This window comes from Pistacia vera, unplaced genomic scaffold (assembly GCF_008641045.1).
Source record: "Pistacia vera cultivar Batoury unplaced genomic scaffold, PisVer_v2 Contig129, whole genome shotgun sequence".
Classification (NCBI taxonomy): domain Eukaryota; kingdom Viridiplantae; phylum Streptophyta; class Magnoliopsida; order Sapindales; family Anacardiaceae; genus Pistacia; species Pistacia vera.
In genome coordinates this window covers 1543417-1568515 of record NW_022195346.1, presented here as the reverse complement: position 1 = coordinate 1568515, position 25099 = coordinate 1543417, and the positions used below count along the sequence as shown (strand labels likewise).

Sequence of the window (25099 nt, the reverse complement as noted above, 5' to 3'; positions counted from 1 at the left end):
ATCATAATCATTTACTTATAATTTCTAATAACAACTTAACACTTTATATTACGAGTCTTTGGTATAAAATCAAGCATCAAACACTTATCATTCATCCACCATCCTACGTTAAATTCTGAAGAAAGGAATACGCATTCTTCATCAATGGTGTTGTTCCGTAGCTTCAGAACATCCACACATTCCAGGGTTATGTAAGCATGGAATTTATTGCCGTCTCCTTCAATTTGTCATTATCAATAAGTGTAGTTGGTTGGCTAGTTAAATGTTAAACAATTAAGATACCTAAGCTGTTGCGTTTGAGTTGTCTTACCTCTATAGAAAATGGATTGGAATTCTTCTTGTATGAACCTTATTGGAGACGTACTTTGTACTGATCATGTGATCACCTATCAGATGCTCCATAATAGAAAGATATGGTTGTCGCTAACTTGGTAGATTCAGGTTTTATCATAAGTGATTAAGGGCCGCACACCTTCCAAACCCAAGTAATTTAAGGATATTTTCTAAGTACCAACCAATGAGAGGCAATAGGACTTGCACGATATCTTATACTTACAAATTTATAATCATCACCTTGAAGTCCTTTACTATAAATAGAGGATTCTCCCTCTCATTTTTGGGATTTTGATCTGAGCCCTCATTTTGACTGTATTTTTCTCTGAACACTCAGTTATGTACCTCTGCTCATTGTTCGTTATACGTGACCTCCTATAATCTCTCATATATAAAAGCAACAGTGGACGTAGATTCGCTTTAGGCATCCGAACCACTTTAAAATCATAATCTCATTTATTATTCAGTCTTTATATCTATCATAATCATTTACTTATAATTTCTAATAACAACTTAACACTTATATGTTACGAGTCGTTGGTATAAAATCAAGCATCAAACACTTCATTTCATCCACCTCCTACGTTAAATTCTGAAAGAAAGGAATACGCATTCTCATCAATGTGTTGTTCCGTAGCTTCGGAACTATCCACACAATTCCAGGGTTATGTAAGCATGGAATTTATTGCCGTCTCCTTCAATTTGTCATTACAATAAGTGTGTTGTTGGCTAGTTAAATGTTAAACAATTAGATACCTAAGCTGTTGCGTTTTGAGTTTTCTTACCTCTATAGAAAATGGATTGGAATTCTTCTTGTATGAACCTTATTGGAGACGTACTTAGTACTGATCATGATCACCTATCAGATGCTCCATAATAGAAAGAATATGGTTGTCGCTAACTTGGTAGATTCAGGTTTTATCTATGAGTGTGAAGGGCCGCACCCCTATCCAACCCCAAGTAATTTAAGGATATTTTTCTAAGTAACAACCAATGAGACAATGAAGGACTTGCACGATATCTATATACTTACAAATTATAATCACACCTTGAGTCCTTTACTATAAATAGAGGATTCTCCCTCTCATTTTTGGGATTTTGATCTTGAGCCCTCATTTTGACTGATATTTTCTCTGAACACTCAGTTATGTACCTCTGCTCATTGTTCTTTATACGTGACCTCCTTAATCTCTCATATATAAAACAACAGTAAACGTAGAATTCGTTTTAGGCATCCGAACCACTTTAAAAATCTATATTTCATTTATTATTCAGTCTTATATATAATCATAATCATTCACTTATAATTTCTAATAACAACTTAACACTTTGATGTCGATCATGGTATCAAAATTAAGCATCAAAACTTATCTTCATCCCACCATCCTACGTTAATCTGAAAGAAAGGAATACGCATTCTTCATCAATGGGTGTTGTTCCGTAGCTTCAGGAACTATCCACACAAATTCCAGGGTTATGTAAGCATGGAATTTATTGCCGTCTCCTTCATTTGTCATTATAATAAGTGTAGTTAATTAAGATACCTAAGCTGTTGCGTTTTGGATTGTCTTACCTCTATTGAAAATGGATTGGAATTCTTCTTGTATGAACCTTATTGGAGACGTACTTAGTACTGATCATGTGATCACCTTCGATGCCTTTGTTGTTTTTAGTGTTTGTATTTGTGCTGTACAATGAAGTTTACATTCACCAATAATGTTTTTTTACATACACCCCCTCACTATTTATTATCTATATGATGGGCTATCTTAAAAGTTAAATAAAGTGAGAAGTTGAGAAACAGGGTAGGTAACAAGATTCCATGGAGAACCAAATAAGTCTCCTGTGCAACAAAGGAAAACGCAGAGTGATACTCTTTCCACTGCCTTTGCAAGGTCACATAAACCCCATGCTTCAGCTTGCAATATTCTTTATGGCAAAGGCCTTTCCATAACAGTAATTCACACCAACTTCAACTCTCCAAACACTTCCAACTACCCTCACTTTGATTTCTGTTCAATCCGGATGGCTTACTGGAAGTTGGAGCCTCACGCTCGGATGTTATAGCTCTTGTTACACTCCTGAATGTTAATTGTGTGGTGCCTTTTCGGGATTGCTTGGCTAAGTTGCTGTCAAGTTGAGGAAGAGTCTATTGCTTGCCTAATCACAGATCCGTCTGCCATTTCACTCAAGCTGTTGCTGATAGCCTTAAGCTTCCGAGGATAGTGTTACGAACCAGTAGTATCTCTTCCTTCTTTGCTTGGCAGCCCTTCACTTCTACATGAAAAGGGTTTCTTCCCCATTAAAGGTAAATCTCAGTTTTTATTCCTCTTCATTTGTAGAAATCTGCCAGTCACCAGTTAGTACCTAAAAGAATACTAAAACTCTTGAAGTTACTAATAAAAAGATATTTAAATTTCTCAAACTTTTAATTTGATGTCTTTTATGATTTCAATTTTAGGCTTTTTTTCTGTCAGATCTTGGATCAGAACACCAATGCCAGAGTTTCCATCAATAAGAGTGAAAGACATTCCTTTGATTGAAACACTGCAGAGAATTTTATCAATTATAGTTAGCATGATGAGTCAGATCAAGGCCTCTCAGGATTGATATGGAACTCCTTTCAGGACCTTGACAAGATGTACTGCCTACATTAGAGCGTGACTTCGCATTCCAATATTCCCAATAGGCGCATTTCACAGTATTTTCCAGCTTCTTCAAGCAGCTTACTTACCCAAGACAAGTTCATTTCCTGGTTAGACACAAGCACCGAAATCAGTACTTTATGTAAGCTTTGGAAGCATTGCCGCCGTTAATGAGACTGAATTTTGGAGATAGCTTGGGGGTTAGCCAATAGGGGGTACCTTTTTGTGGGTGGTTCGGCCAGGATTAGTCCGTGGATTCGAATTGTTTGAACCACTGCCCAAAGGGTTCCTGGAAATGCTAGATGGAAGGGCACATATAGTGAAATGGGCTCCCCAACAAGAAGTGCTAGCTCATCCGTCTACAGGAGGATTTGGACACATAATGGTTGGAATCCCCATTGGAAAGCTATGCAAGGGTACCAATGATTTGCCAGCCTTGTTTTGGTGATCATTGGTGATTGCAAGATATGTCAGTCATATTTGAGAGTTGGGTTGCACTTAGAAAAGAGGCTGGAAAGAGGGAGATAGAAACAGCAATTAGAGGAGTAATCCTGAGCTGAGGCCAGGAAATGAGAGACAGATTATCATTGAAGGAGAAAGTGGATGTTTCTCTAAGGCAAGGAGGTCTTCATATCAATCACTAGAGAGCTTGATTGGTTACATAGAATCATTCTAGTTTTTTCCAATCTTATCTTCATTGCTTCTCAAATTTATTCAATGTAATAATCACTTTATGTGATGATGATACCACCTTATAAACTTCAATTTATGTAAGTCGTAGATTGTGTGAGTGGATTTGGTTTTTTTGGGTTTGTCTGAAAACAAAAACTAAGGACCCAGGAGAGGTGGTGAGCGTGATATTGTGGAGAGGTATTTTCCAAGTTGTTGTTTACTGTTTAGAAAAGCCTATTTCCATTGAACCCACATATTAATTTTAATTCTATTATTGTTCTTCCTATGTCAACCAATGCCTTTGCAAAGATTATGACAGCCCCCTCTCCCTTTTCCTCTTGTGACTCCCCTTTTTTTCTTTTTTGACCACGCATCTCAATTAGTTCTTTACCTTGAAGTAATTAATTAATATCTCTTAATAGCTATCTATTAGTATTAAAGAGATTCGAACTCAAAACTCATATTGAACTCTTTTGCTCTTTTACATCATGCATAAACGTAGTTTTTTGACTCATTTTTACTTTTTCTAATTCTAATTCCATGTTTTTTCTGCCCTCAATCGGGTAACCCTTTGCTGGCAGTGATGGTATTATAATTGCTAATTTGAAACATTGCTCTTGGGAGCGACTTTGATTAACTTCAAATAGTATTGGATTTATATTAGAAAGCCACTTAATTTTTGTTACGGAATTGAGAATTATTTTTTTGTTATATGTAGAATTCAATATTTGTGTCACAGTAATTGATCCTTTATGAAACTGAAAGAAAAAATATTGGCTCTCTAGCTGCTTCTTCTTCTTATCAAGTTAGCAACTGATGATTACTTTTGCGATGGTCCACAAAGAGGTTCGTAATTACTTTTTTTTTTTTTTTTTTTTACTTAGAGCGTTTGGACTAACTTGCGCTACAAATATTTTGATAACAACACCTCGTTTTGTGATAGATAATTTATTAATAATATTGAGTCCACAATCAAATCTTATGATTTCTCTTACAATTATCTCACCGTTACCGTTCGTTATCGTTTAGAATCCGTGGAATCCTGCCGCTGATGTAATTTATGGCATAATTTCAGCACACTACGGAATCAACTACAGTAAAAACTTTCTTTGACTTGACTTTCTTGACGGTAGATCTATTTGCATATCCTCTTACAGAGTTTGTTCTTTTAGTCTGGCAGATCTGGACCACCTAGAGTTTGTCAATGGACAATGTTTCTTTTCGTAGCAAATTTTAGGGAGAATAACATTTTCCCACCCAAGGTTTGGCAAACAACCTTTCCCACCCACCAATTTCAAAGAAGACACTTTTCTACCCTTTATTAGTTTTTTTAGTGTTTTCTATTAATATTTGACTGAAACTAAAAATATCCTTAAATAGTTTTTTTCTAATTAGTTTATTATAAATTAAGATTTAGTTAAGTCAAAGTCTTTATTCGATAATTTATTAGATCAGTGTAAGGATACTTTTTTTCTTTATTTATTTAATTAATTAGAATATTGATTTTCTATGTTAATTAGTAAAAATGAAAAAAATTATAAATTTAGTAGATTATTAAATAATAGTGATGAGATATTGATAGCATTATAAATAAAAATATTAAGGCTATTTAATTTTAAACAATTCTATAGCATTACTCTTAACTTTTTAGATAGGGTTAACTATTTTTTCTTTTTTGACTTTTTAATATTCGACTTTTTTGTCTAATTAAAAATTTATAAAATCGAATATTTAAGAATATTTTTATATTTTTATAAAATATTAACAAAAATATTAATAACATAACAAAGGGGAAAGTATCGTTTTGTCAAACCTTGGTGGGAAAATGTCGTTCTCTCCAATTTATGAAGATTTCGTCTTTCCTTCTTTGATAACAATATTTTGATATACCCTTTACTTTTTTAATCTATAAAAATGTGCAATGTACTTCAAATTAAATAATGGGAAAAAGAAATAATCATTTTTTTTCATGTATATTGAATTATAAATCATGTGAGTATGTGACTGCCTCCTTTGAGTAGATTACCTTATCGTTAATGAAACAATAGTGGTGGTCTTTAATTTAGCTTAAAAACATGAAAGCTTTAATTTTGTATTCCAAAAACATTTTTCAGACATTTCACATCACTTTCCACATCAGTATTTTATTAAATATTAAATATTTAATTAATTATATTAATTAAAATATTTCAGTTAACCTAAGTTCAGAAAAAAAAAAAAAGATTATATTAAATCAAAAATCCGTTCTCATCCTCTCTTCTTCCTCTTCCTTTTTCCTTCTCCTCCTCTTCCTTTTTATTTGTTTTTTTTCCCAATCTCAACCGCACCACCGCCGTCTATCCTCTTCCAACACCACTCGCAACCGCACTGCCACTATTCACAAGGCACTGCCAAGTGCGGCCAACCGCCAATCCCATGCCTCCTGCGACACTACCAGCCAACCGCAGTGTGGCCACGGTTTCGCTAGCCACCAGGCCACCCGAGGCCAAGGTGCGGCCAACCACCAATCCCTTGTCTCCTCTTAGTTTTTTTCTTTTTCTTCTGTCTCTTTTTTTCTTACTGTCAATCAAAATACATTATAAAACAATTAATTAGAAGCCTTCAATCTCCAAATTCACCGAATCTAATTCCTTAAGAAAAATTAATAATAAACTGAAGAAATAAAAAAAATTGAGCCAAACTCAGATCTGGCAGTGGTGGCAAGATTCAACCACTGCCCAAGTGCAATTTGGATTAATTAGTATTTTAATAATACAATTATTAAATATAAATATTAAGAAAATACGTGATATGACAGATGATGTGACTTATCATGTCAGATGTCATGACACTTTGTATCTTTCAAGACTAACATTTCTCTTTCAATTATTAGTACTTAATCTACGTTTTAATGACAAGGGACCTGGCATTTATTTATTATTTTCTATCCACAATAATATTATTTTACATACCCTTTTCACTGGTTTTTTTTCACAAATGTATTGACTCGTGATTGGTCGTGGATAGATTTTATTTGTCCAACATATGTTCTGAACTGAACAATTAAAAAGTACCATAAGTTTCTTTATTTCTTTTCATTATTTCACAGCCACTCCTGGCCACATGTTGTGCGCACTTTACAGAATGATTTGTCAGGTTCTGTCTTAACTTTTTATCGAATCCCTCAGGAAAATGAATGGCTGAGAGAGAATTTCTTAGAGAAATTGAGACGGAACCAGAAGCATAAGCAAGTTTTTCCATGAGATCCAAAGCGAGTCCAGTATGCGACGCCGAGTGATACTTTTTCCACTGCCTTTACAAGGCCACATAACTCCTATGCTTCAGCTTGCAGTATTCCCACAACAAAGGCCTTTCCATAACATAATTCACACAAACTTCAACTCTCCAAACTCTGTTAATTACCCCCACTTTGACTTCCACTCAATCCCAGATGGCTTGTCGGAACTGTAGTCTCTGTGGCAGATGCCGTAGCTGTTTGACGCAAGTCAATGATAATTGTGTGGAGCCATTCCGGGATTGCCTTTCTAAGTTGCTACAATGTTAAGAAGAGCCTATCGCCTGCTTAATCACGGATGCTTGTTGCATTTCACTCAATCTGTTGCTGATAGCCTAACTCCCAAGGATCGTGTTACGAACTAGTAATATTTCTTCCTTTCTGGTTTTTGCTGGCACTCCACTTTCTATGAGAGGGTTACCTCCCCATTAAGGTGGCTTCCTAATTTATGTCACTTTCCAAAGTATTACGTAGAAAGTTTTCTAATTTATGAATTAATTGTATATTTCATTATTAGAAATAATTTATTATAATTTCTGCTGTAGTTTTTGTTAGCTATACAAGCTATCATCATTTTGTGCTGGCAATCGAGTCAAATCAGGTATTGAGTAGTGTTAGAGCAATCGCTCCATCTCTCCTTCTCCACTGGCCACTGCTATTTTCCAGTTTAATGAGCAAAAGCAGCTGTTATTTATATCTACTGTGCTGTGAATTACCTTTATCCAGCAAAAAAAATGACCTTCAAACTGTCAATATTGAATCCAAATTTTTGCTAATACTCTAATGTACTTAATCTCATGGTCAGTCTTTAGAGATGCATTGGCTCAATCATAGGGAAAGGTATTCCATTTAAGTTACAATATCCAAAGAACCCCATCTGAAAACCACTGAGATTTCTGAAGCATGTCTTTCCTTCACACGAGCTATTTGACAAAATGATGAAACTTGGTGCTTGAAAGATACCCATGTAAGAAGATTTTCATGTCAAAACTGGTGTTAGCCCGGTAGTTCATTAGGTGACAGAGATAGTTCAAGCAAACAAAATGGTAAGTGTTTTGATGGAAATCAGGGAATTTGGTTTTGTTTGGCCTTAAATTGTTGAGAAGGTTTGCAGAAGATCCATCTTTAGTTTAGTCTAACTAGTATCCATAAACTAAAGAATTCGCTTTACAAGTCATTATAAAAGATTAGCCCGACATTTATAACAAATAATAGTGGGCAGATATAGTTACTGAAATCTTTAAGTTACCAGTGGAAAAAGATTTGAATATAATTTAGAGTATTTGAGGAAATTATAAGAAAATGCTATTTGATATTATCACTTCGGGAATTTCTCAACTTAGTGTTTAATGATTTTCTTCTTCAAGTTTCTTTCTCTCTCAGATCCTTTGTCAGAGCACCAGTGGTCGAGTTTCCACCGCTGAGAGTCAAAGACATTCCTGTGGTTGAAACACATGATCCATGAAAGGTCAACATTTGTTAGTAAGCATGATTACAGACCAAGCATCTTCAGGATGATATGGAATTCCTGTGAAGAGATTGAACAAGATGCAGTGACCACATTAAAACAGGAATTTCCCATTCCAATATTCGCAGTAGCCCATTTCACAAGTACTTTCCGGCTGCTTCAAGTAGCTTACTATCTCAAGATGAAGCTGCATTTCCTGGTTGACAAACAAGCACCTAATCTTTAATTTATGTAAGCTTTGGAAGCATTGTTGCTATTAAAGAAACTGAATTTTTGGAGATAGCTTGGGGACTAGCCAATAGCAGGTGCCTTTCTTGTGGGTTGTTCGACCAGGATCTGTACATGGAGCAGAATGGCTTGAAGCATTGCCAAAAGGGTTTCTGGAAATGCTAGATGGAAGAGGACATATTGTGAAATGGGCTCCCCAGCAAAATTTCTGGCTCATCCTGCCAAGGAGGATTCTGACATAATGGTTGGAATTCTACTTTGGAAAGTATATGTGAAGGGGTCCCCATGATTTGCCACCCTAGTTTTGGTGATCAGCAGGTGATTGCAAGATATGTTAGCGATGTTTGGAGAGTTGGATTGCATTTAGAGAAGAAGCTGGAGAAAGGGAGAGAGAAAGAGCAGTTAAAAATTAATCCTGGAGGATGGGGCCAGGAAATCAGAAACAGAACTATGGATTTAAGGAAAAGTGGATATTTCTCTAAGGCCAGGGGGTTCGGCATACAGGCTTTAGAGAACTTGGTTAATTGCATACAATCGTTCTAGTTTTCCAATCCCCCGCTCCTTGATTCGTGTGCTAGAATTTGTGTCACAACTCCAAATCAAATACTATAAAATCATTTTATTTGCCAGATTGGCTGATACATGTTTGAGAATGATGAAATCTTCTAGTTTTAACTCTGATCTCTTTGAAAATTGATGTACTTTATTTGAATTCTGCTTCCTATAATAGAAGACTGGATAAAGAAGGCAATTGCGTGGATTTCCATGTTATTTATTGGTAGCAAGGATTTTTCTATACTGTTCTTCTCCCTTGCAACACCAGCTTCTGTTCTTGGAAACATTTCTAACTGAACATACATGGATATTTCTCAAATTTGCCAAAACCTAAGACTTTTCGCAGATGCTTTGGTAATTGACATAGCATGGTGAACTGACGCAGAGCCGATCAGATTCAAATATGTTAATGGCAAAGTTGAAAATTCAGAAAACAAGAATTTTTTTCCCTAAAAACTAATAACACGACTGACACCCTATCAATTAAATTTATCATTTTTTCTTATTTTTTTAATTTTAATATGTTATTTAATATAAGATTACTCATAAATTAAAAAATTATAATAATATAAAATATAAACATTCTTTAAACGTTATTTAAAATTTCCAGTAACGATATATTTTTATTCAAATTCCTTACTGTTTTAATTCAGAGGAAAAATGAATATCCTTCAACTTTATTATTTCGGGTGTAAGCCACAGAGGAGGAAGAAGATGCTAGAGACAAAATTATGCAGTTAAAGAAGAAAGTGGATGTTTCTCTAAGGCAAGGAGGGTCTTCATATCAATCACTAGAGAGCTTGATTAGTTACATAGAATCATTCTAGTTTTTTCCAATCTTCTCTTCATTTCTTCTCAAATAAGTTATCGAATGTTACAAATGAACTTTAAAATTATGTTTCTTTGAAGTTTGTTCTAATAACTCATCGTAAGGTTGTGTGAGGGTAGGATTTGTTTCTACTGGGTTTGTGCTGAGAAACAGAAAACCTAATAGGGGGCAAGGAAGAGATTTGAACAAATGAGTTTGAAGTTTTTCAATTGTGATGTAACAAACACTGGTGTGGTGGCCATGGTTTGAATGTTTGAAACTTGATGCGTGATTTTTAATTTTCAGTTGTGTTTAATGTTGGTGGTGGGCCGTGGGCGTGACATTAACGGATTGGGCTTTTGGTGGGGAGGGATTTTTCCTATGGACCTATTGGTGGTCTTGAGCAAAAGCCCATTACAATCATGTGAATCTACCAATTTGATTCTTGGATCCTGCCATTCAAATTCAACCCACCAGTTAATTGAAAATCACTAGTCATGTGAATGTACCAATTAAATTTAATCTGCATTGGTATGGGGTTTCAGCTTTTGATTAGAGTAAAAGTACTTTTTCCACCCAAATAATTGTCTAATGACGCTTTCTCACCTAAAACTTTTTAAAATACAGTTTTATTATCCAAATAACGGTATAATAATTTCTATTAAATACAATGATATTTTATGAAGACAAAAATATCATTTAATATTTAATTAAATTAAATTACCAATTTGTCTCTAATGTTTTATATCAATGAACAACTGTTGAGATTTCAAAGCCGTCGTTGCTAGCATCTCTTGCCAACTTTTTATCGGGTTTCTTCACCTTTTCAATTGATCTCACCTCCCTCCACCTTCCACTTCTATTCCCAGCTGATTTGCCCCTTTTTGGCCTTTTTTCACTTTCCCATGAGTTTTTCCCCTCCCTCGTAGCTATCGGAAAAATCCAAATCTAGCTGGATTCTGATGCCAGTGGACATTAGCACCACCACCACTAGCTTCCCCCACTCATCCCCGACAAAACCCATCTATCTCCCAGCCTTGTTCGCCTCCATTTTGGTTGGATCTGAACCACCTCCCCGCCACCTGCATTTCCTTTTTCCTTTCTAAGGTAAACTTGGGTGGGACACGTGTCAACGCCCCAACCTACAATTATTCACACTTCAATTTTAAAATTTTGATTTTTGAAGCAAAATGTGAATTGTCCATCTTGCCCTTATCTATATCATACTAAAATTGTGTTGTAGGTAGAGATGGCAATGGCCCGACATTTTAGGGTACCTGGTCCAGCCCGAAAGGGGCGGGCTTTACCCGAGGTCGACGGGCTTAGGCTTGGGCTTGTACTTAATTTTAAGGCCCAACTTCGGGTACAAGCCGGGCATGGGTATATCCAAAAAAATTTAGTATTAATTTTATTAATTTACCCTTATTCTATATATTTAATTATAATATTATATATATTTATATATATATATATCCATTTTTCCCAAACTTTAACCTCAATTTTTATCTCATATTAAAGGTTTAACATGTTAAAATTGTCTTTAAATGAGTTAGATAAGTTTAGTTCAACTTATAAAGGTAGATTTCACCATAACATATTATACACAGCTGAAAAGTTAGTATAATCAAATATTATGGAGTTTTAATTGCTCACTTATTGCTTAAATTATTTGCGAAAATAGTTTCAATTAATATTTAAAAACTATTTCTAAAATTAAAAATATAAAACAATTTTGAAATTTATTAATATTTAAAAATAAACATTATTAAAAAAGGCGGGCTTGGGCTGGGCCTACAGTTATAAAAAATCCGTTGGGCTGGGTTTGGATTTTGCCGATCATACCTGTAACGGGCTCGGACTGGGCTTGAGATTATGTCATGAGGTCAGGGTTGGGCTTGGGCCAATGGGTACCTGGTCTTGGCCTGGGCCAATGGGTACCTGGTCTTGGCCTGGCTTAGCCCATTGTCATCACTAATTGTACTAATTGTAGGTAGTACAATTGTATTTTGAAATTTTTTGATTGAAAAAATATAGTAGATTATTATTTGGTGGAAAAAAAGTCTGTTTACTATTTTATTAATCAATTAATATACTTTATTATACAGTTCCCAATCCAAGACATCGGATGCTGCAACCTATTGTTTAGCAGTTTTATATCTGATTAAAATAATTTTTTGCTCTAATCTTGAATCTAGAACACCCACGTGTTCATTTTATTGAAAAATCTAAAAGAAAAACCATTGGCTCTCTAGCTGTCTTCTTCTTGTGCTTATTAACTCATGATTCCTTTAGTTTGTGATGGCCCGAGGAAGGAAAAGTTTTAACTTCTAGTAACACTTTTTTGCATTGGTTACAAGTTATGGCTTAATATAACAGAAATGAAACTTCAGATTTTTTTCACTGCCTTTTGGTCTACTAACTATTGAATTGTTCAAAGTCGGCTAACTGATATAACCTTTGGTCCAGTGATGCAAATTGTACTATTACTCCTTTGGTCCCCTGTGACAGAAATTGTAAATTGAAATGGATGAATTTCGCTCAGTTGCAAACTATGACATCATTGGCTGCATAACTCCTATCGTTATGCCTATAAAATCAGGATTGATATTAGCTTCCGTTAATAAACACTAATCAAAATTTAGAAAGACTTTGCACTGTCCAGAAGCTACCACGTCGCTTTATGACAGAAAGAATATGGATGTCATCAACTTGACAGATTCAAGTTTTCTCTATGAGTGATTGAGGGCCGCACACATATCAAAGCCCCAAGTAATTTGAGGATATTTTCTAAGTTAATAGTCAATAGGAGCGAAGGAAGGACTTGCACGATACCTACTCATTTGCAGATTTGTAATTATCACATTGAAGTCCTTTACTATAAATAGAGGATTCCCCTTCTCATTTTCGGGATTCTGATCATGAAATCTCATTCTGATTATAATATTTATTTTCAGAGCAAAGATAACCCACGAGAAAAAGACTGACTTGATATTCTCTCTGAATACTCAGTTATGTACCTCTGCTCACTATTCGTTATACGTGAATCTCTCATATATAAAAGAAACAGTGGACGTAGGATTCGCTTTAGGTATCCGAACCACTTTAAAAATCATATATCTCATTTATTATTCAGTCTTTGTATCTGATCATAATCATTCACTTATAATTTTTAAAAATAACTTAACACTTTACACGTACAAGTCATTAGTATCAAAATCAAGCATCAAACATGTATCAATTCATCCACCATCCTACGTTAAATTCTGAAAGAAAGGAATACACATTCTTCATCAATGGTGTTGTTCCGTAGCTTCAGGAACTATCCACACAAATTCCTGGGTTATGTAAGCATGGAATTTATTGCCGTCTCCTTCGATTTGTCATTATCAATAAGTGTAGTTGGTTGGCTAGTTAAATGTTAAACAATTAAGATACCTAAGCTGTTGCGTTTTGAGTTGTCTTACCTCTATAGAAAATGGATTGGAATTCTTCTTGTATGAACCTTATTGGAGACGTACTCAGTACTGATCATGTGATCACCTATCAGATGCCCTTTTGTTGTTTTTAGTGTTTGTATTTGTGCTGTACAATAAGAAGTTTACATTCACCAATAATGTTTTTTGTATGGTAATATTATGCGTACGGACGAATTTTATTAATCAACGTAATAACTTTTATTAAAATTACATATGGCATCTATATTATACATATGTTATCTTTAATATACTTTAGATTAGTACGCTGATTAGTAAAATTTACCATAATATTATTATTTTTACGTACGCTCCCTCACTATTTATTATCCATATGATGGGCTATCTTTAAAAGTTTAAATAAAGTGAGAAGTTGAGAAACAGGGTAGGTAACAAGATTCCATGGAGAACCAAATAGAGTCTCCTGTGCAACAAAGGAAAAAACGCAGAGTGATACTCTTTCCACTGCCTTTGCAAGGTCACATAAACCCCATGCTTCAGCTTGCAAATATTCTTTATGGCAAAGGCCTTTCCATAACAGTAATTCACACCAACTTCAACTCTCCAAACACTTCCAACTACCCTCACTTTGATTTCTGTTCAATCCCAGATGGCTTACTGGAAGTTGGAGCCTCAACGTCGGATGTCATAGCTCTTGTTACACTCCTGAATGTTAATTGTGTGGTGCCTTTTCGGGATTGCTTGGCTAAGTTGCTGTCAAATGTTGAGGAAGAGTCTATTGCTTGCCTAATCACAGATGCCGTCTGCCATTTCACTCAAGCTGTTGCTGATAGCCTTAAGCTTCCGAGGATAGTGTTACGAACCAGTAGTATCTCTTCCTTTCTTGCTTTTGCAGCCACTTCACTTCTACATGAAAAGGGTTTCTTCCCCATTAAAGGTAAATCTCAGTTTTTATTCCTCTTCATTTGTAGAAATCTTGCCCAGTCACCAGTTAGTACCTAAAAGAATACTAAAACTCTTGAAGTTACTAATAAGAAAGATATTTAAATTTCTCAAACTTTTAATTTGATTGTCTTTTATGATTTACATATTTAGGTTTTCATTTTCTGTCAGATCTTGGATCAGAAGCACCAATGCCAGAGTTTCCATCAATAAGAGTGAAAGACATTCCTTTGATTGAAACACGTGATGCAGAGAAATTTTATCAATTATTAATGAGCATGATGAGTCAGATCAAGGCCTCTTCAGGATTGATATGGAACTCCTTTCAGGACCTTGAGCAAGATGTACTGCCTACATTAGAGCGTGACTTTCGCATTCCAATATTCCCAATAGGCGCATTTCACAAGTATTTTCCAGCTTCTTCAAGCAGCTTACTTACCCAAGACAAAAGTTCAATTTCCTGGTTAGACAAACAAGCACCTAAATCAGTACTTTATGTAAGCTTTGGAAGCATTGCCGCCGTTAATGAGACTGAATTTTTGGAGATAGCTTGGGGGTTAGCCAATAGTGGGGTACCATTTTTGTGGGTGGTTCGGCCAGGATTAGTCCGTGGATTCGAATTGCTTGAACCACTGCCCAAAGGGTTCCTGGAAATGCTAGATGGAAGGGCACATATAGTGAAATGGGCTCCCCAACAAGAAGTGCTAGCTCATCCTGCTACAGGAGGATTTTGGACACATAATGGTTGGAATTCCACATTGGAAAGCATATGCGAAGGGGTACCAATGATTTGCCAGCCTTGTTTTGGTGATCAATTGGTGATTGCAAGATATGTCAGTCATATTTGGAGAGTTGGGTTGCACTTAGAAAAGAGGCTGGAAAGAGGGGAGATAGAAACAGCAATTAGAAGAGTAATCCTGGAGGCTGAGGGCCAGGAAATGAGAGACAGAATTATGCAGTTGAAGGAGAAAGTGGATGTTTCTCTAAGGCAAGGAGGTTCTTCATATCAATCACTAGAGAGCTTGATTAGTTACATAGAATCATTCTAGTTTTTTCCAATCTTATCTTCATTGCTTCTCAAATAAGTTATTCAATGTAATAATCAACTTTATGTGATGATGATAACAACTTTAATAAAACTTCAATTTATTGTAAAGTCGTGAGATTGTGTGAGGTTGGATTTGGTTTTTTTGGGTTTGTGCTGAGAAACAAAAAAATCTAAATGGAGGCAGGAGGCAGGTGGTGAGCGTGATATTAGTGGATTGGGCTTGTAGTGGAGAGGTATTTTCCAATATTGGTGTTTAGGAAAAGCCTATTTCCATTGAACCCACACATTCATTTTAATTCTAATTTTGGGGTTCCTATGTCAATCACTGCCTTTGACAAGATCTATGACAGCCCCCTCACCCTTTTTCCTCGTGACTCCCCTTTTTTTCTTTTTTGACCAGGCATCTCAATTAGTTCCTTAGGACTTTGAAGTAAATGATCAAGTAAATTATAATTGCTAATTTGAAACATTGTTCTTGGGAGCGACTTTGAGATAACTTTCAAATAGTATGGGATTTTTTAGAGAAAGAAATAACTCAGACTCATAACAGCCACTTAATTTTTGGTTACGGAATTGAGAATTAATATTTTTTGTTATATGTAGAATTCAATAATTTGTGTCACAGTAATTTGATCCTTTAGTGAAACATTGAAAAGAAAAAATATTGGCTCTCTAGCTGCTGCTGCTGCTTCTTCTTATTCTTCTTATCAAGTTAGCAACTGATAATTACTTTTGCGGTAGTCCAATGAAGAATGTTTCGTAATTACTTTTTTTTGTTTTTTAATTAGAGCATTTGGACCAACTTGTGCCGTAAATATTTTGGCAGCAACTCCTCATTTTTTGATAGATAATTTATGGAGTAATGTTAAATCTATAATTCAATCTTGCGACTTACTGTTACAACTTTCAACGTTGCGCCATTGATTAGACTTCGAGTGAATCATGCCACCCACGTAATTTATGGCATAATTTTAGCACACTACAGAATCAACTACAGTAAAAGCTTTCATTGACTTGACTTTCTGGACGGTAGTTCTATTTACATATCCGTTTCCAGAGTTGTTCTTTTAGTCTGTCAGATCTTGACCACCTAGAGTTCGTCAATTGACAAATATTTCTTTTCATAGCAAATTTTAGGGACAATAACATATTCCCACCCAAGGTTTGACAAAATAACACTTTCTCACCAATCAAGTTTCAAAATAGCATTTTTCCACCCTTTGTTAGGCATTGTTAGTATTTTTTATTAATATTTGATTGAAAATATGAAAATACTTTAAATAGTTTATTTCTTAATTAGTTTATTATAAATTAAAATTTAGTTAAGTCAAAGTCTTTTATTCGATAATTTATTAGTTCAAGTGTAAAAATACTTTTTTTTTCTTTGTTTATTTAATTAATTAGGAATATTGATTTTCTATGTTAATTAGTAAAAATGAAAAACATTATAAATTTAGTAGATTATTAAATAATAGTGATGAGATATTGATAGCATTATAAATAAATAAATATTAAGATAATTTAATTTTAAACAATTCCATAGCATTACTCTTAACTTTTTAGGTGGAGTTAATTTTTTTTTTTTTTGACTTTTTAATATTCGACTTTTTGCCTAATTAAAAAATTTATAAAGTCAAATATTTAAGGGTTTTTTTTTTTTTTTTTTTTACATTTTTAGCAAAATAATAACGAAAAATATAATAGAACCTAACGAAGGATGGAAAAGTATCGTTTTGCTAAACCTTGGCTGGGAAAATGTTCGTTCTTCCCAAATTTAAGAAGATTTCGTCTTTCCTTCTTAGGTAACAATAATTTGATATACCCTAACCCTTATAACATTTTTCAATTTATAAAAACTTACAATGTACTTCAAATTAAATAATGGGAAAAATGAAATTAATCATTTTTTTTCCATGCAATAATACTATACTTACAAAGAAATCTTATAAAGATTTCCATACAAAGTAAGGTAGCAAAAAATGAATGGAAGAGTGAAACAAAAAGTCAAACTCATTAAATTCACTCTTTCATTTATTTTTTACCACATCACTTTGTATGGAGATCTTTGTAAAATTTTTTTGTAAGTGTAGTATTACTCTTTTTCATGTATATAGAATTATTAATCATGTGAGTATGTGATTGCCTCCTTTGAGTACATATACCTTATCGTTAATGAAACAATATGTGGATGGTCTTTAATTTAGCTTAAAAACATGAAAAAGCTTTAATTTTGTATTCCAATAACATTTTTCACATCACTTTCCACATCAGTATTTTATTAAATATTNTTAAACTGCATAAGAAACAGCCATGTAGTTCTAGTATGATCATCTACCACAGTAAGGAAATACCTTGCATTACCTTGTGTTGATACCTTGTAGGGTCCCCAAACATCTAGATGCAATAAATCAAACACATTTGATGTAGTTGTCTCACTTAGACTAAAAGGTAATCGGGTTTGTTTGGCCAGGGGACAAACTTCACAATGAAACTTTTCTTGAACTGAAATTCCAGGATTTATAGTTTGCAAAATGGGTAATGGAGCATGCCCCAATTGTCTATGCCAAAGTAGAATATCTTTAATATTCAAAGACCTTTTTATTGATGAACCAATATGAGCATCAATAGAATTTGTAGAGTTACAAAATATCTCCTTATTACAATCAAATTTGCATATGCCTAATGCTTTTCTTAAAGCTGGAGCAAAAACATGTAAACAATCTTTTATTTTGGAGATAGGGATGAAATGATACAACCCTTGGCATAGCTTACCAATCCCCCTCAATTTGCCACTCCAAAGGTCTTAGATAATGCAAAAATTTGGATAAAAAGTGATGGACCAATGACTTGAAGATGTCAATTTAGATACTGACAGCAGATTGTATTTGAAATTAGGTAAATATAAGACTTTCTCAAGCAGTAAGTCTTCTTGTAAACGAACTGATCCAATATTCCTAATTGAAGTTTTACTGCCATTTGGGAGACCTATGAAGCTATTCATGGACGATTGACTAGCTATGGTAGATTCAAAATTGCGGAAGTCATGGGTCATATGGTCTGTGGCCCCTGAATCTAATATCCAATCATTCACATTATCAAGACTTGAACACAATGAGATGGTCTTACCTGCCAAATTGGCTGATGGTGTAATTAGATTCTCCTTTCCCAGCAGCTGCAGCAGTTGAGCATACTGTTTTGGTGTCAGTACATTTCCCAGGTTAGCCCCTCCTTTTGCACCATCAGTAGCAACTTCAGTATTCAACAATTGCGACTGTGATCCTTGCTCCAAACTTGTTTGAGCTTGGTTGGCTTTAGCTTTCATCCCAGATTTCCCCTTGGTAAATTGAAAATCAGCCGGGTACCCATGAAGTTTGTATTAGGTATCTCTCTTGTGTCCAGGTGCATGGCAGTAATCACATTCAATGAAAGGTTTTTTTCCTTTATATTTCGAATTTTGGCCTGAATTTCTTTGGTTGCCTTGTGAATATAATGCCATGGTAACTTCAGTAGCCTGATTCTGTCCTGTTAACACCTTTTGACTCTCATCCTGGCTTATTATAGAGTAAGCTTGATTCACAGATGGCAGAGGCACCATTAACAATATTTGACTTCGAACCATTCCATAAGAATCATTTAGTCCGATCAGAAATTGCAGTAGTTTCTGCTGATTCAGGTGAGCTAAATAAGCTTTGGCCGAGTCACTATTTGGCAGTGGTAAACTTACCAGCAAACTCAAGACTCTCAATTCATCCCATAGAGTCTTGAGTTTGTTATAATAAGCAGCCATCGAGTTTGTACCTTGCACCTGATTGGATATCTCTCTATGAATCCCAAACACTCTTGTTCCATTTATCTTGTTGTATTGCTCTTTCAAGTCCTACCAAACTTGATGAGCGCTGGTTGAATAGACGATACTATTGAAAATCTCCTTCGACACTGTAATAAAAATCCATGCAAGAACTAAGGAGTTATAGCGCTCCCATTGAGCATGCAACGATTGATCAAATTCGGACTTCTCACAAGATCCATCTACAAACCCTAGCTTATTTTTGGCTCTCAAAGAAACTGTCATGGCACGATTCCATATTCCATAATTCTCTATACCAGTGAGCTGTTCCGAGACCAAGATTGAAACAGGAGTGTCTGATGGATAAACGTAGAGAGGAGATCCACAATTAGTGATATTCGATATCTTAAATCTCAATTTTTATCTCTGCTAAAATTGGGTGAAATTGACGATTTGAATAAAAAATTGAAGAAGAAAGAAATCAAGATTGAGAAGAGCATCACTTCGGATTTGGGCTGGTTCTCTTTAAAATTGATTCAACGTTTAGAAGCCTGCTCTGATACCATGTTTTAATGGTGCCTAACTGACTTGCTAACTAACCACAACCGTAAGAACAATAACTCAAATACAATAATCCAAGACTTACACAGTTAGTTTTCAGTTTTATTAATTTTAATAATTTTTTTTATTTAAAACACTATTTCTAAAAATTTATTCATAATATAAAAATATATATTCTTTAATATATTATTTAAAATTTTAATAACATCATATTTCCTACACGGTTTTCATAAGTTATTTATTAGTTAAAAATTAATTTATAGTTTTCTTAAAAGTTGATTTGAAATTATTAGCTTTGATTTATTAAATTACTCATTTGAAAAATAAAATTATTATTCACTTTGGCCTTAGCGGTGTGAAACTTTTCTATTCCAAGTGGCTGGGTTTGAATGTCCCCATTTACATGGGTGTCCTCAGTTTCCAGAACCAAGATTTTTCTTTACTATTCCTTAGGTCCCAAGATTTTTCTTTACTGTTCTCGGTAGTAATAAAATAAAATACTTTTCCTCTAGAAAATGTTTCGTACTGAACATTTATGAATTAAGACCCGCATGATTGCAGCTTATTGATTTTTTATTTTATTTTACTAGAATCAGGGATTAATAACTTGAGAAACTGTACAGGGGATTCACTATTATTATAAAAACTACAGGGAGGAGTGATTTTGAAATTGTTGGAGCGGTTAAGTGTAATTTCACAAGTGTGGGGGTTTTGCATTTTTTAAATAAATTATGACATCACTGCATGCATCACTTCCGGTCAAATGACATTCTTCACCAGTGCAATTGCGACACGCCAGGTGTAATCTGCTGGGATGTCTGTCTCGCGGGAATTTCGTTTTGTGTACGCAACTTCCTCTTTAGCGGCGGTCTTCAATTTTCTTTTTCCTTTCTGCTTCTCATTCGTTTTCGTTTCATCAACTCTCGCTTTGCTTTTTTACACAATTCTCCAACAGAAACCCAACACCCTATAAATTGAGAAACAAAAATGCAGAAGATGAAGCAGGATTCCATGGAGTACCAAAGAGGGTCTAATATGCAACCAAGGAAAGGCTGCCGAGTGATACTCTTTCCAATGCCTTTGCAAGGTCACATAACTCCCATGCTTCAGCTGGCAAACATTCTCTATGACAAAGGCCTTTCAATCACCATAATTCACACCAACTTGAATTCTCCAAATGCTTCAAACTACCCTCATTTCAATTTTTACTCTATCCCAGATGGCTTGTCGGAAGATGAAGCCTCCACCTCGGATTACGTAGCTTTTATGACACTTCTCAATGTCAAGTGTGTGGAGCCATTTCAGGAGTGCTTGGCTAAGTTGCTGTCAAATGTTGAGGAGGAGCCTGTTGCCTGCTTAATCACAGATGCGATGTTGCATTTCACCCAAGGTGTTGCTGATAGCCTCAAGCTTCCAAGGATCGTGTTAAGAACAAGTAGTATTGCTTCTTTTCTTGTTTTTGCCGCCATTCCAGGACTTCTACGGGAGAGGGGTTACTACCCCATTCAAGGTGTACATCCTAATTTGCTCCTCTCTTCAGATTAGGAATTCGTATAATGATTCATTAGAAGAGATCTGCCCAGAGCATTTTAAGCAATTATGTTAAACAATTGATAATTTTTAGTTAAATTCAACCTTCGTGTAAAGGATAAAGATTATGGTTCTTATTATTTGACTCAATTTGAATTTTCAATTTCGTCCTTTTTTAAGATAAAAAAACTAATTTTTGATTTACTTCTGTTTACATCCTCTTTCAGACCTTCAATCGGAAGCACCAGTGCCAGAGTTTCCACCACTGAGAGTCAAAGACCTTCCTGAGACTAAAACAACTGATGATGAGACACGTAATCAGTTGTTATCACGCTTGGCTAGTCAGACCAAGGCCTCCGCAGGATTGATATGGAACTCCTGTCAGGAGCTTGAACAAGATGCAATCACAGCATTACAACAGGAATTTCGCATCCCAATATTCACAATAGGCCCATTCCACAAGTACTTTCCAGCTTATTCAAGCAGTTTACTATCCCAAGATCAGAGCTGCATTTCCTGGTTAGACAAACAAGCACCTAAATCAGTAATTTATGTAAGCTTTGGAAGCATTGTTGCCATTAATGAAGCTGAATTTTTGGAGATAGCGTGGGGACTAGCCAATAGTGGGGTGCCTTTCTTGTGGGTTGTTCGACCAGGATCTGTCCATGGAGCAGAATGGCTTGAAGCATTGCCAAAAGGGTTCCTTGAAATGCTAGATGGAAGAGGACATATAGTGAAATGGGCTCCCCAGCAAGAATTGCTTGCTCATCCTGCCACAGGAGGTTTCTGGACACACAATGGTTGGAATTCTACTTTGGAAAGTATATGTGAAGGGGTCCCCATGATTTGCCACCCTAGTTTTGGTGATCAACCGGTGATTGCAAGTTATGTTAGTTATGTTTGGAAGGTTGGGTTGCATTTAGAGAAGAAGCTGGAGAGGGGGGAGATAGAAAGAGCAATTAAAAAGTTAATCCTGGAAGCTGAGGGCCTGGAAATGAGAAAGAGAATTATGGATTTAAAGGAAAAAGTGGATCTTTCTCTAAAAGGAGGTTCTGCATATAAGTCTCTAGAGAGCTTTATTGGTTACATTCAATCGTTCTAGTTTTTCCAATCTCCTCTTAAAAGATTCTCCAAGTTTTTCAGTGTTTAGTGTGCCAAAGTGATGTACAATATATCCGAATTAATGTTTACGCGTTGTGATAATTTTAGTGATGTAATTTCAAGAAAATAAACTAAAAAATATTAAAAAGTAAATAAGCAGGATAATAGAATTTATTAACTCATTTCAAAGTGTCACATCCAAAATGAAGGAAATGGGCTGAATTTATAGTCATTCCCCACCGACTAACCTCTCATAAGGACTAGTTAGACAATAGTAAATCATGATACATGTATCTTCAAGTGAGGTTACGTGAGCTCTCTGCCAAATTGGTGGAAGTCTAGCACATACAACATATGTAACTCTCTTTGAAATTATAAAGGTAACAATTATTTAAAAATAATTTTATAAATAAATAAATTAAGACGCAATGGGATTAGTTGGCTCTGCTCTTGTCAATGCTCCGGAAATAGATAATTAATTCCGTGGCCTCAAGCATCTTGTTAAATAAAAAACAAGTATATTAACCGTCTGCAGAATTAAGTATAATATGCTGCTTTGTTGAGTTGTCTTATACCTAGAGAAATGGATTTGCAGGCTACTTAATTTGACTACCAACTATCAAATTTGGACCATATCTCTTTACAAGATTTTTTTGGTTAGTTTATTATTGTTTAGAGTCTTTAGACTTCGTAACAAGAATAATCTAAATAAATGGATAGAATTCCTTCAATAATGCATTAGACCTCTCAAGCTTCAGAAGCAGAAATAGGATTTCATGGAAATCCAAAGAGAATTGCAGGTGCAACAAAGGAAAGGTCGAAGAGTGATGCTCTTCCCACTGCCTTTGCAAGGCCACTTAAGTCCAATGCTTCAGCTTGCAAACATTCTCTATAACAAAGGCCTTTCCATCACCATAATCCACACCAACCTTAACTCTCCAAACCCTTCTAATTACCCTCACTTCGATTTCATCTCATTCCCAAATAGCTTTTCGGAGGTTGAAGCCTCCACCGCGGATGGCGTAGCTTTTATGACACGCCTGAATGTTAAGTTAGTGGAGCCATTTCGTGATTGCTTAGCTAAGTTGCTTTCAAATGTTGAGGAGGAGCTTTTTGCCTGCTTAATCACAGATGCTATGTTGTACTTCACTCAGGCTGTTGCTGATAGCCTTAAACTCCCAAGGATCGTGTTAAGAACAAGTAATATTTCTTCCTTTCTTGTTTTTGCAGCCATTCCAGGAGTTCTACGGGAAAAGGGTTACTACCCCACACAAGGTGTGTGCATCCTAATTTATAAGTCATATTTTCTGAAGATTTTAACAAGTTGTCTGTGTAGTTATTGACAATGGTAAAGTTAACTAGTTCCCAATTTTTATTTTTTTTTATTTTTTTTAAAATTTTTAATTTCAAATTTATAAATTTGAATCAACTCCACAGTCCTCTCCACTTTTGATGTGAGTTGGTTTATGTCAAGATCCCTTGTATAACCCCAAAAGATTCAATCAACTGAGAAGTAAATATTTGAATTAAAATCGTAGGCATAATATTCTAATTCTAGCATACTTGTTTGTCTAACCTTGAGTAAAGATTATTGTTATGATCATTTTACGCGAATTCTAATTTTATTTTAATCCAAAATTTGCTCGCATTATTCCGTTTCATCCTCTGTAATCAGATCCTCAATCAGAAGCACCAGTGCCAGAGTTTCCACCACTCAGAGTCAAAGACCTTCCTCAGAGCATAGCGCAATATCCAGATAAATTTTATCAATTTTTTACACGCTTGGTTAGTCAGACCAGGGCCTCTTCAGGGTTGATATGGAACTCCTGTCAAGCTTGAACAAGAAGCAGTGATCACATTACAAAAAGAATTTGGCATCCCAATATTCACAATAGGCCCATTTCACAAGTACTTTCCAGCTTTTTCAAGTAGCTTATTATCTCAAGATCAAAGCTGCATCTCCTGGTTAGACAAACAGGCACCTAAATCTGTAATTTCTGTAAGCTTTGGAAGTGTTGTTACTGTTAATGAGACTGAATTTTTGGAGATCGCTAGGGGACTAGCCAATAGCGAGGTGCCTTTCTTGTGGGTTTTTCGACCAGGCTCTGTCAACGGAGCAGAATGGCTTGAAACGTTGCCAAAAGGGTTGCTGGAAATGCTAGGTGGAAGAGGGCATATAGTGAAATGGGCCCCCCAGCAAGAAGTGCTGGCTCATCCTGCCACAGGAGGTTTCTGGACACACAATGGTTGGAATTCTACTTTGGAAAGTATATGTGAAGGCGTCCCCATGATTTGCCACCCTACTTTTGGTGATCAATCGGTGATTGCTAGAAATGTTAAGTCATATTTGGAGAGTTGGGTTGCATTTAGAGATGAGGCTGGAGAGGGAGGAGATAGCAAGAGCAATTAGAAGGATAATCCTGGAAGCCGAGGGCCTGGAAATGAGAGAGAGAATCAAATGTTTGAAGGAGCAAGTGGATATTTCTTTGAATGGAGGTTCTGCGTACAAGTCTCTAGAGAGCTTGATTACTTACATATAATCGTTCTAGTTTTTCCAATCTTGATTGATAATTTTACAAGTTTTTCACTGTCAAAATTCACTTACTGTTGATGATTGACCGGTAGAAAGTTACCTTTTTTAGATTGGAATAGACAGGACCGAGCCTAACTAAAATGCCACCAGGCAACAGCGGGGCAGTTCATCATTCTCAAA

At 35.4% G+C, this 25099-nt stretch overlaps 2 protein-coding genes and 2 pseudogenes across 3 annotated transcripts; all 4 read left to right on the top strand.

Annotated features, from left to right (window-relative positions):
• The first annotated feature begins 8378 nt into the window (after nt 1–8378).
• On the top strand, nt 8379–9163 carry LOC116121878 (annotated as a pseudogene).
• Nucleotides 9164–13801: 4638 nt separating this feature from the next.
• Nucleotides 13802–15515, top strand: LOC116121896 (UDP-glycosyltransferase 76B1-like). Of its 2 annotated transcripts, none has more exons than XM_031407799.1 (2): nt 13802–14354; nt 14513–15515. In XM_031407799.1, exons 1-2 carry the CDS (start codon nt 13859–13861, stop codon nt 15406–15408), a joined length of 1392 nt encoding a protein of 463 aa, XP_031263659.1. In that variant the 5' UTR covers nt 13802–13858; the 3' UTR covers nt 15409–15515. The 2 variants fall into 2 exon arrangements, with proteins under 2 accessions (XP_031263659.1, XP_031263660.1); XM_031407800.1 differs by having other exon boundaries at nt 13803–14354; nt 14531–15515.
• A 5135-nt stretch (nt 15516–20650) lies between these two features.
• On the top strand, nt 20651–22475 carry LOC116121903 (UDP-glycosyltransferase 76B1-like). The gene is made up of 2 exons (XM_031407808.1): nt 20651–21265; nt 21513–22475. Exons 1-2 carry the CDS (start codon nt 20743–20745, stop codon nt 22385–22387), a joined length of 1398 nt encoding a protein of 465 aa, XP_031263668.1. The 5' UTR covers nt 20651–20742; the 3' UTR covers nt 22388–22475.
• A 242-nt stretch (nt 22476–22717) lies between these two features.
• LOC116121819 lies at nt 22718–25099 on the top strand (annotated as a pseudogene).